General features: G+C 27.1%; 3 protein-coding genes across 3 annotated transcripts; all 3 read left to right on the top strand.

Moving 5' to 3' along the window:
* Window positions 1-998: 998 nt before the first annotated feature.
* On the top strand, window positions 999-3,661 carry LOC115704290 (replication protein A 70 kDa DNA-binding subunit D-like). Its single transcript, XM_061113382.1, has 8 exons — window positions 999-1,498; window positions 1,584-1,857; window positions 1,942-2,029; window positions 2,152-2,276; window positions 2,356-2,573; window positions 2,672-2,829; window positions 2,916-3,207; window positions 3,286-3,661. Exons 1-8 carry the CDS (start codon window positions 1,355-1,357, stop codon window positions 3,496-3,498), a joined length of 1,512 nt encoding a protein of 503 aa, XP_060969365.1. The 5' UTR covers window positions 999-1,354; the 3' UTR covers window positions 3,499-3,661.
* Window positions 3,662-7,237: 3,576 nt separating this feature from the next.
* Window positions 7,238-10,281, top strand: LOC133036831 (uncharacterized). The gene is made up of 7 exons (XM_061113591.1): window positions 7,238-7,286; window positions 7,417-7,521; window positions 7,630-7,725; window positions 7,816-7,884; window positions 7,973-9,352; window positions 9,492-9,638; window positions 9,929-10,281. Exons 1-7 carry the CDS (start codon window positions 7,238-7,240, stop codon window positions 10,279-10,281), a joined length of 2,199 nt encoding a protein of 732 aa, XP_060969574.1.
* A 237-nt stretch (window positions 10,282-10,518) lies between these two features.
* LOC133036830 (uncharacterized) lies at window positions 10,519-12,497 on the top strand. Its single transcript, XM_061113590.1, has 2 exons — window positions 10,519-10,687; window positions 10,780-12,497. Exons 1-2 carry the CDS (start codon window positions 10,519-10,521, stop codon window positions 12,495-12,497), a joined length of 1,887 nt encoding a protein of 628 aa, XP_060969573.1.

Below are 12,497 nucleotides of genomic sequence, written 5' to 3'. Positions count from 1 at the left end.
TTTAGTAATAATTAAGTCTATTGTAATACTATGATATTATTTAAACGTTATTAGATGTGATTCAATTTCAACTTTACCAGTTAATATTTTATGTAATAAAAATTTAGTGGTATCATTTAGCTATTTTGTATGAAAACGATTTTTAAAAGAAAAACAAATAATGTTTCAAGAATTATCAAAGGAAGACAAAAAAATCTTAAAATTTGAAAATGCTATATTATAATTAGTAGAGGAGAAAAGTAAATAAAATGAGCAAAAAATTAAAGAACAAATTAAATGTTTGCCAAACACAATTAATAGCATAAATGCTTAGCTGTTATTTTTTTTGCAATAATACTATATTAAATATGATTGTCAAAACTGTACTTATTATTTTATATAATAATTGTGAATTAGTAAATACTGATTTAATGCTAATGGAAATCAATATTAAAATAATAATATTAATACAGCTAATGACAATTAATAGACACAAACTTTTATTTTAATACATTTACATACATATAATATAATATTAATACAATTAATAAAAATCAATATACTCAAACTTTTCGTTTTATACATTTATATAGAAAATTAATAAAAGCATAAAATATAACTGAATTAATCAACATTAATTATTTGGCCTATTCCTTATTTCGTATGATCATCATTTTAAATGCTAAATATTATTGTTCTTTGTATTTATTGATTTCAATGTATGTAATTATATGTGTTATATATAGAAAGAATACATTTTTATGTATTAGCTAGATTGTATTCAATTTAAATAATATTTAATTAGGTGTAACATTAATTATGTATTCATTGTAAATATATAAAATTCAACGGTTCTATGTAATGACTTATTTTAATTTAATTAACTTTTTATTTTATTGTTTTCAACGGTTTTAATTTAATTAACTTTTTATTTTAATGTGTTTTACTATACTTTTCTATATATTAAGCCAATAAAAAGTTTCACAGCCAAATTAAATCATTAATGACAATTTAATTATCGAACTAGATACATATATCTATTTGGATAGGCTAAAAGATCATTTCTGCCAAAGTAAAAACATATATAAATAAAATAATTAACATACATATATAAAAATAAAATAATGGACGCACTCATAACAATTAACTGAAAAAAAAATTAAATACAATCATAATTATTAATGTTTTCAATGTCTTTTGAAATACATTCTTAATGATTCTACCAATAATTATTTTCATTAATACTATAAATGTACAGTTTTTCATACTATCAACTATTTAAGGATTGCTAAATTGTCCTCCAATTGATACCAACTAAATATTTTACAAAAATAGAAAAAAAAAAATCTTATTTGGATTGCGTATAGTATACTTCATGGAGTACTCTTTTCTTAGTGACTTACACAATGAATCGGAGAGTTGGATGATAAGGGTTAGGGTATGTCGAATGTGGGAATCTCTTAACACTAAGAAAAATGGAGAATTGATTCACCTCAACTTGATTTTTATTGATGAGCAGGTAATTTCAATATTAATTTATAAACTTTCTTTTTTATTTTTTCATCCAATTACATTATACTTATTGAATAATGTTATTGTGATAGGAAAATCTAATCCATGCCACCATCACAAAAACTTTAGTTCCTAGGTTTAAGAACCTATTGAGTGAAGGCTCCTTGTATAGTATCAAGGGTTTCAAGGTTGTCAAAAGCACAGGGGAATATAGACCACTTTCCAATGAGTATAGGATTATTTTTTTGGTTGGAACTTCTCTCATGAAGTTAGAAGAAGAAACGATTCAGATTCCAATTAATGGATTTCAATTTATTACTCCAAATTTAATTGATTTGCGTGTTAATAATAATGAAATACTCTCAGGTATTTTTTTTTTAATTTTGTTATTGAAGTATTTGAATTTAATATATTTATGCACTAATATATAATAATGTTATATTTTCTAAGATGTTGTTGGGTGTCTACGTGGTGTGGGTGATTATGAAACTGTTGGAGGGGGCTGGAAAAAAAGAGATATCACCATTCTAACAAATTAGTAAGTTTAAAATAATTAATGATGTATTTCGTAGTATATGTTTTATATTATTTGTTTAACCTATAACCATATTATATTATGTTTGATTATATACTTTATTTATTTTTATTATATATGTATAGTTCGGAGACATCGAAGATTACTTTGTGGGGAGATTTGGGAAAGATGTTCGAACCAAAATTATATGAGAAGGATAATGGCCCTGTGATTGTGATTGTAACTTCAACAACTATTAAAAATTTTAGAGGTAATTTTTTAAAAATATCACACTATATAATATTTTAAATTATAATATATTTTTGCTAACTTAGATTTACTCTAAATAGGTGAAGTTAGTTACTCTACGACAACTGCCAGCAAAATATACATAACTCTGAAAACAGATTATGTAGCATCATTAGTAGAAAAATTTTCTACCATCTCCAATGGTGTTGAAGTGATAGAGAGGTCAAATGTGAATAAGATTTCACCTGAGGAAGAGATGTTCCTTAACAGGATGAGCATTGAAGAACTCTTAAAGACTGATTGGAGTCCTCAACTTAAGGTGATATTTAATAACATAAATAATTTTCACATCCCTTCCTCATTTATTTTTTGTTGAAATATTTTATAATTTTAATAAATAAAAAATTTTAATTGTAGGAATATTTTCTTACTGTGAGGGGAAAAATAACAGAAATAGACAACACATTTGGATGGTACTATATCTCCTGCCAAAAATGCTTTAGAAAACTTGAACTTGAAGATGGTGTTTATAAATGTTCCAAGTGCAACAACAAATGTGACTATCCTCTTGTGAAGTAAGAAAATGATTCTAATTTTTTATCTCCAACATATTAGTTATATTATTGATTTTTTTACTGTGTAAAGAAATATTTTAATATAGGTACAAAATACATATAAAAGTTGAGGACAAGACTGCAGAGACAACTTTGGTGATATTTAATGATATAGCTGAGAGCTTACTTGACACAGCAGCAAACAAGTTGTTTAAACAAACAACCGATGATGTTCCAACAGAAACTCAAAGTCTTTGTGGCAGAGAATTTGTTTACAAGTTGAAGTTGAATACGTATAATTTGAAATATGGACATGAGAATTTTACAGTGTCAAAGGTTTTCAATCTGAATGAGAAATTAGAAGAGCAAGATGAGTTGAAGAAAATAAAAGATCATAAGGTAATGTTGACCTTTATAAAGTTTAATTTGTGTGCAAAATATGAAACCAATGAATTTATTATGGGTTTTCTTTTGCAGGAAAAAAATAATAATACTAATGAAGAAAATGAGAATAAAAATCGAAAGGAGTTACATTTTAAAGACATAACTGTTGCAAAAGATTTAGAAGATTCTGATGAAGATTATCATCATAGCACTTCTCTTACCAAAAAAAATAGAAAAAACATAATTATTGAAGATGATAGTGATGATGAAAATATGAATCAAAAAGCGATTGAGAAAATAGTGTAATTAGTATTATTGCAATCCATCTTGTGGAGTCCTTTGTTTTAAATTTTATTTTATTTTGATATAGTATTTGTGGTGTGATGAGAGTTTTGTTATTTTCTTATTTATGTACTGTTTAAGTGTGATTTGATGAAATACTTTAATTATATATCGTTTAAGTGTGTTATTTGTCCTATGCAATTTGAATATTTATGTAATTGTTTTAAAAACTTAGCATATATGTATATCTTTTTTATTTTAATTTTTTTGACAGAAATTATAATAGAATATTAAATATAAGTATATTTTACTATTTAAATTATAGAAATTAAAAATAAATTATTAGATAAATTAACATCATAACTTAAAAATTGGTAAAATCATTCATCGATTTTTTTTAATAAATCAATCAAATATGTTTCTATTAAATTTAAAAAATCTGTTGTTAAGCACAATGATATTGTGGCAGTCTAATCTTTTAGGATTCTAACTTTCTAAATTTATGATTTCTCTAAGGGGATGGAAAAAAATATGACTACCTCTAATGCCTAAGGGGATGGAAAAAAATATGACTACCTCTAATGCCTTTTGACAACATATCATGATCTTTCAACCTGAATTTATTTCTTAATCTTGCTTCTTCTAATTTTAAAAATTTTATTATTAGTTTTTTATTTTATTTTTTTATTTAATTAACCTTAAGTTTACTAAAAATAAAAAATAACTAAGTAACCAACCAATAATTATATTAATAATTAATAATACAACTAATACAACTTCTTCATATTCAAATTTAATATAATGATTATTCTATGCCGAAATACTTTTATAATAATAGTGACTATAATTATTTTGTGATTTCCACTTCTAATAATAGGGTAGATTTTTATTTATTTTTATTTATTTTTATTTATTTTATACTTATAAACTAGAACCATAAACATATAAAAATACACAAATGTTCTATTATTATATATATACGAGGTTAATAATATAAAAGAATTTATAAGAATAAAAATTATATTGATAATCATACAATGAGTATACGTATATCTATCTATAACATATATAAAGATGGGTGAAGTTTTTTTTGGTTTGGTAAAGTTATTTTGTCATTTTGTGAAATTTAGATGTGAGTTTTTTTAGTTTACTCAAATTATTTTGTCATTTTGTGAAATTTAAATGTGAGTTTTCTTAGTTTAGTCAATTTATTTTGTCATTTTGTAGTTATTTTATTATTTTGTTCATTATCTCATAAATAATTCATTATTTTTAAATGTTTTCTTTTAAAATTTATTATAGTCATTTCAATTTATTTTTAATATACCTATTTTTTCCCAACTAATTTATTGTTGTTATTTTTTTTTTTATAATTTTCAATATGCCTTTGTTCTAACTAATTTATATATAGTTGTCAATTATTTTATTATTAATTTTAATATGCGATTGTCATTTTTTTTGTCACTCAATATTTTAAACATTTTTTTATTATTTTCACTTTTTTTTATTTTTATTATACCTTCTTTTATTGTTATTATTTTTTTAAAAATTTTTAATATTCCTTTCTCATATTTTTTTTCACATTTGCTAATACTCTCGATTTATTTTCAAAAAAAAAAATATATTTATCATACGTATATTATATAACTATAACTATTATTTTATACTTTTGTAAAAATTTAAGAATTTTTCTTTATTATTATAATTATCTTTTTTTTTTAATATGCCTTTGTCATTTTTTTTGTCACTCAATATTTTTAATTTTTTTCTTATTATTGTCATTTTTTTTTTCTTTTAATATACCTTCTTTTATTGTTATTATTTTTAATTTGCCTTTCTCATTTTTTTTTACAGTTGGTAATTCTCTATTTATTTTTTCAAAAAAAAATCTTTACTATCATACATATATTATATAACTAAGATTATTATCATATACTTTTATAAAAAATTAAGCTAATGTACTTTTTTAGAAGAAAAAAATGACACATATTATTATTAAAAAAAAATAAGATTTATACCATTTTGAATATTGGTGGATTTTGTAGATTCTCATTAATTTAGTCTACTATGTACAACATTGCCCTTAATTGATTTTTATTCATTTTATTGTCTGGTAATATCTTATCGAACAACAATTTTATTATTCTTTCTCTTACATTTAAAGAAACATCACACTGATTTTGGATACACATATTTGAAGGACAATACTAACTTTATTTTCGGTCACCCACATTTGAAGTAATACTGTAAGTACATTACAATTTCTTTTAATTGTAATTAATTTTACTATATTATAAATAAATTTCTTTTTAAAAAAATAATTATTGTTTTCTTTTCATGATAATATGTGCTGATGAATGAGAATATGTAAATCTTCAAGACATCCCTTATAATTCTATAAAGGTACATTAATAGTCATTCTTTGTTTTTCTTTTAAGTTATTATTACTATTTAGTACTATTTTTTTTTTAAAAAAAAAAATTCAAATTGAAGACGCAAACAATATGTATATATATAAATCTCATACAACTATATTTTAATTAGTAGAATTTCGTACAAGTGATCAAGAGCGTAAACGCCTCTCGACTTTAATAATCTCCATGAAAAATACTACTTGATTCTTCAAGGTTCTTCCAATTCAACAAAGGTTAGTATATCTAACGCTATTTATTTGTGAAACCTTTATACATGCTTCAAAAAAAAAAAATGTAATACATGTATGAATGTAACTCATTTAATGAAAAAAAAATACTTACATATATTGTTGAAATACTATTATAATTCCAAATTTGCATAAATATTGTATAATTTTTAATTTATTAATAATTGCATTCTTCATTTCACTTACTAAAAAATTGTGTCCAAATAGTGTTTTCGACACTATGTTTAGTGTGATCATATCATTTGTATGTCTATTACATATCATCAATATTTTTAGTGCCACAAGAAATCTAAATGTGTACACACGCTTTTAAAATATTCCCAAATTTTTATTTTCACTTAAAAATTGTAAAGTTAAGTTCTATTTTATTAGTTTTTATTTTTTATAAAATATATACTTTTTCACAAGATATGATATCAACAGTTCAACATAATAAAGGCAATAAATATTAATAAAAATAAAATTAAATTAATTTAAAAAATTTTATGTAAATGTATTTTTAAATTTTAATTTAATTTGTATTATATATATTTCTTTTTTATCTTTTTTGGGTCAAGAGTTAAAGCATATTTTCCTATTTGAATTATAAAAATTAATAATGAAAATATTAGATAAAATGACATCATAACTAATCAAAATTAAATAAGTTTATTTTTTTTTCAATTTTTTTTACATTCTTAAAAATTGTTTATATGTTTAACTTTTTAGATTTTTTTCCTTTCATAAATTTAATAATATAATATGAACGGTCATACTGTTTAATGATTTTTTTTTTTTGAAGGAAAAGAATAAATGGAATTAATTTCAGAATTGATCAAAGATTTTGGTGATTCAAGAAATATTCCACAAGAAATTTATTTATTACAGAATCAATTTTCATCTTTAGCTCGGCACGTAAGGATTCAAAAATTAAAACTTAAGAGATATGCCTCCAGTGCCCAATGTCATATAAAAAATGACAACTTGGCTGTTATTCAGAAGACCATATGCAAACATGCAAGATTGATGAGGAAAATTCAAATGATCAAAAATTGATACAGACATGATTTAAATAATAAGATAACTTTCATTCTTCAAATTGTGAAGTATTTCATAAATTGCATGAAGGTGGACAATGTTACAACTCTCATTGAATCACTTCAATCAAACGGTACGTTTTAGTTCACAAAAAAAAAAACATTCACATCTATTCAAATATAAAATAAGTAAAATGTCAACTTTAGAGATATTTCAATATGCTATATATATATAAATTAATATATCTTTATAACATGATGCAGGTCATAATCTCCTGCAATCCTGTAGTACAAATGGCAACAATAACACACCATTTCATATAAATCAAAATAACCAATCAAAGAAAAGAAAAAATCATATTCATACAGGTACATTTCTATTAATTTTACTCAATTTCGTAAAAAAAGTTTTCAAATTCTTTAATACTACACATTTAATACTAACTCTATAGTTGTTGACTATATAAAATAATGTAGATGAACATGGACAAGTTAAAAGAACATGCTCATCATCAAATCAAAATATGCACCATTCAACAACTTTTTCATTAGATGCTACAAGCTCAAATAATGGTACCTCCTTTATTATAGGAAACTACATATACAATAAGTTTAATATAATATAAAAGAAGATTTATCTAACAATTGTGTTAATCATAATAGCTATTACTGATTCGGATGATGAAGACTCAAATGAGAAATTTCAGACCATACAACTCAATGATAAAGAAGGTATTGTAAGATTATTTTCAAAACCATATTGGTTGGTGCCAACTAAATAATTTATTTAATATAATATTATTATTTTCTCAAATGACAGCTCATTACACAACACCTTGGACTTTCGGACCTCCTTCATATACATGTCAATATTGTAGTGCTATTCTATGGTATGAGGAAAGAACAAATAGAACCCGAGAGGTCACACATCCCAAATTCTCATTTTGTTGTATGCAAGGAAAAGTACATATACCCTTATTCAAGGAAGCACCTCCTTTGCTCAAATATCTCCTCGGACCTGATTCAGGCCAAAAAGGGATTAAATTCAGAAAAAATATTAGAGCTTACAACTCAATGTTTGCGTTTACATCAATGGGAGGTCGAATCGATAACTTAATCAATCAATCACAAGGTTCGTATGTATTTCGGATGAGCGGTCAAAATTATCACCACATTGGTTCGTTGTTGCCAGAACATGAAAAAAATCCACAGTTCGCTCAGCTCTACATATATGATACAGAAAATGAGACAGAAAATAGAATCGCCACAATTCAAAAAACCAAGCCAACAACTGAGATTGAACATGATATTGTCAATCAATTATCTCAAATGTTGGATCAACATAATAGTTTGGTGAAATCCTTTAGAATGGCAAGGGATAGATTCAAAGAACAACCAGAATGTACGTTCCGTTTACGACTTTTAAGTACTCGGACAAAAGATGGTCGTCAATACAACTTGCCAACAGTATCTGAAGTAGCCGGCTTGATAGTGGGTGATTTCAATGAAGAGAACTGCGAACGGGATGTTATTGTAGAGCACCGAACTAACGGACTTCAAAGAATCACAGATTTACATCCAAGTTTTATGCCTATGACATACCCATTGATACACCCTTATGGTGAAGATGGATATAGGCTTCGCATACCTTTTAGAGGTGAACTTGAGAACGAATCTGATACAAAAAAGTTGACAATGAGACAATACTATTGCTTTAGGTTGCAGCAAAGACTAAATGAGGGGCACAGTCTTCTTCAAGCTGGTAGATTATTGCAACAATATATAGTAGATTGTTACATGGCGATTGAAGAAGAAAGATTTAGATGGATACGAAATAACCAAAAACAACTTAGATCAGAACTTTACTCTGGTTTAATGGATGTTGTTCATAGAGGTGATTCAGATTGTTCAAAAGTTGGAAAAGTAATTATTTTGCCTTCGTCACACTGTGGGGGACCCCGATATAGAGTGCAAAATTATCAAGATGCTATGGCCATTTCTAAATGGGCAGGATACCCTGATTTATTTCTTACTTTCACTTGCAATCCAAAGTGGCCAGAAATAAATGACATGCTCAGTTTAATTGGTCAAAAAGATGATGCTAATAGAGTGGATGTCATATGCAGAGTTTTTGAGATAAAGTTATTTCAACTAATGGAAGATTTGAAAAACCAACAACCATTCGGAAAAATAATTGCATGTAAGTTGTTCTCATTTACCCCATCTATAGAAAATCCAACTTATTTATTATACAAATATTTTCAATTTTCAAAAAAAAAATAATTCTTAATTCATACGAATTAGTTCTAAATATAAATTTTTCTTTTATTTTCTCCCAGGTATATACACAATTGAGTTCCAAAAAAGAGGCTTGCCCCATGCACACATATTGCTTTTCTTGCATTCGACAATGAAAAATCCTTCAGCAAACCATATTGATAAAATAATAAGTGCAGAAATTCCAGACAGAAACATTGATCCGGATGGTTATAATGCGATAACAAATTTATGATTCATGGACCGTGTGGAAAGCTCAATCCTCACTCCCCATGTATGATGCAAGGAAGATGCACAAAACATTTTCCCAAAAAAATCAATAATCATACGACAATTGATACAGATGGGTTTCCAGTCTATAGAAGGCGAAATACAGGTATTCATATAGAAAAAAAATGTCTATTTATAAATAATCAATGCATAGTCAATCACTAACTATAGTAATTTTATTAAGAAATTTGATGCACCTATTAATATCAATATTTCCAATTAAATATAGGTACTCATGTCGAAAAGAAAGGTGTATTCCTAGATAATCGATATGTAGTTCCTTACAATAGGAATTTGATTGTAAAGTTTGATGCACATATTAATGTTGAAATTTGCAATTACTCAAGATCGACCAAATACCTTTTCAAGTATGTTCATAAAGGATCTGATAGAACGACTGCAACATTGGAATCTATTGACACTACCGAACAAATTGATGAAATCAAAACATATTTGGATTGTAGATATATATCAGCAACTGAAGCTTGCTGGAGAATCTTCCAATTTGACATACATTACAGAAAGCCAGCAGTTGAAAGATTGCCGTTTCATTTACCAGGAGAGCATACAAAGGATATTTGATGAAACTAAATGTGTAAACGATGTATTTCGCCAACTCCGGAATAGAAAAAACAAAGTTTACCGAATGGTTAGAGACGAACAAAAAATGAAGATGCACGAGAGCTAACATATGTTGATTTCCCTACATGTTGGGTTTGGAATTCAAAAGAGAAAATATGGACTAGAAGAAAAAGGGGCATAACAATCGGAAGAATCTACTTTGCACATCCTTCATCGGGAGAACGGTTTTATATGAGAATGATGCTGAATTTCGTCAAAGGATGCACTTCCTATGAAAGTATTCGAACAATAAATGGAGTGACATATCCTACTTTTAAAGCTGCATGCTATGCTTTGGGGTTATTAGATGATGATAAAGAATGGACTCGATCGCTTGATCAAGCCGCAATATGGGCAAGCTCGGAGCGTAATTAAGACATTTATTTGTCACGATACTCCTTCATTGCCAAGTTTCTAATCCGTGTCAACTTTGGAAATCAAATTATGCTGCATTGTCAGAAGACATAACTTCATTGCAAAGGAAAAGATTCAGAATAAGTAATCTACAGCTAACTGAACAACAAATTGAAGCTTACACATTGTTTGAGATTGAGACAATAATGTTAAAGATGGGAAGAAGTTTGAAAGAAATAGATGGCATGCCTCTACCTAATTCCTCATTAATAAGAGATTCAGGAAATAGGCTAATCAATGAAGAGCTTGATTATGACTGTGAGGAATTAAAGATATTTCATGAGAAGTCAGTAGCTGCTTTAAACTCTTGCCAAAAATTAGCTTATGAAGCTATCATACATTCTGTTGAGAATGAAGAAGGCACTTTATTCTTTATCAATGGACATGGTGGTACTGGAAAAACATTTTTGTGGAATACAATTATTTCATACTTAAGATCACAATCCAAAATAGTCTTGCCTGTTGCAACTTCAGGCATAGCAGCTTTGTTATTACCCAATGGTCGAACAGCTCATTCACGCTTTCGAATTCCTTTGGATGTTACAGCAGAGTCAACTTGTGACATTCGACAAGGAACCCTATTAGCTGGTCTTCTTATGAAAACTTCTTTGATCATTTGGGATGAAGCCCCAATGGCAAATAAATTTTGCTTTGAAGCTTTGGATAAGACATTACGAGATATTTTGAGAACAAGGTATGAAAATAACTCAAACAAACCTTTTGGAGGACTTACAGTGGTATGTGGTGGTGATTTCCGACAAATATTGCCAGTTGTCCCAAAAGGTACAAGAGCTGATATTGTTGATGCTTCTCTTAACTCATCATATTTGTGGCCATATTTCAAAATATATCAACTCAACCAAAATATGAGGTTATATAATGGAAGTGTAAGTGGTTCTGAGGCTGCTAAAATAGCTTCTTTTGACAAATGGATGTTGCAAATTGGAGATGGTTCGCTATATGATGACAAAGAAAAAGAATTGATCAAAATTCCTACAGATATATCTATAAAGCCATCTCAAGATCCAGTTAAAGCCATAGTTGAAGCTATATACCCATCGCTTTTGCATAGATATAATGATCCCGCATATTTGAAAGAAAGAGCCATATTAACCCCAAAAAATGAAATGGTCCATGAACTAAATGAGATGATTATGAATGAACTCCCAGGTGAAGGGAGAACCTATTTAAGTTCAGACAGTATATGCAAAGCAAGTGTCAACACAAATGATGAAGATCTTTTGTATCCAATGGAATTTTTGCAAAGTTTGAAATTTAATGGCGTCCCGAATCATGACATCCGTCTTAAGGAAGGTGCTCCTGTAATGCTCCTTAGAAATTTAAACCAAACTGAAGGACTCTGCAATGGCACAAGATTGATTATCACTCGACTTGGTAAATGGTCGGTTAGAGCTGACATCATTTCTGGAAAAAATATTGGTCAAAACGTAACAATACCAAGAATTATAATGTCTCCAAATGAATCAAGATGGCCATTCAAGCTAAACAGACGACAACTTCCTTTGGCACCATGTTTTGCTATGACAATTAATAAAAGCCAAGGACAATCTCTTAAATATGTGGGCTTATATCTACCTAAGCAAGTATTCACCCATGGTCAACTATATGTAGCTGTGTCTCGAGTTACCACAAGGGAAGGATTGGCCATACTGAACCTTGATGATGAGGAGGAAGACCAATCCTTAATCAAAAATATCGTTTACAAAGAAATATTTCAAAATATTCAATCCTCAACCCACTGA

The sequence above is a fragment of the Cannabis sativa genome, chromosome 4, assembly GCF_029168945.1.
Source record: "Cannabis sativa cultivar Pink pepper isolate KNU-18-1 chromosome 4, ASM2916894v1, whole genome shotgun sequence".
Classification (NCBI taxonomy): Eukaryota; Viridiplantae; Streptophyta; class Magnoliopsida; order Rosales; family Cannabaceae; genus Cannabis; species Cannabis sativa.
Note: the sequence above shows the minus strand (reverse complement) of the source record. Positions and strands in the feature narration are given on the sequence as shown.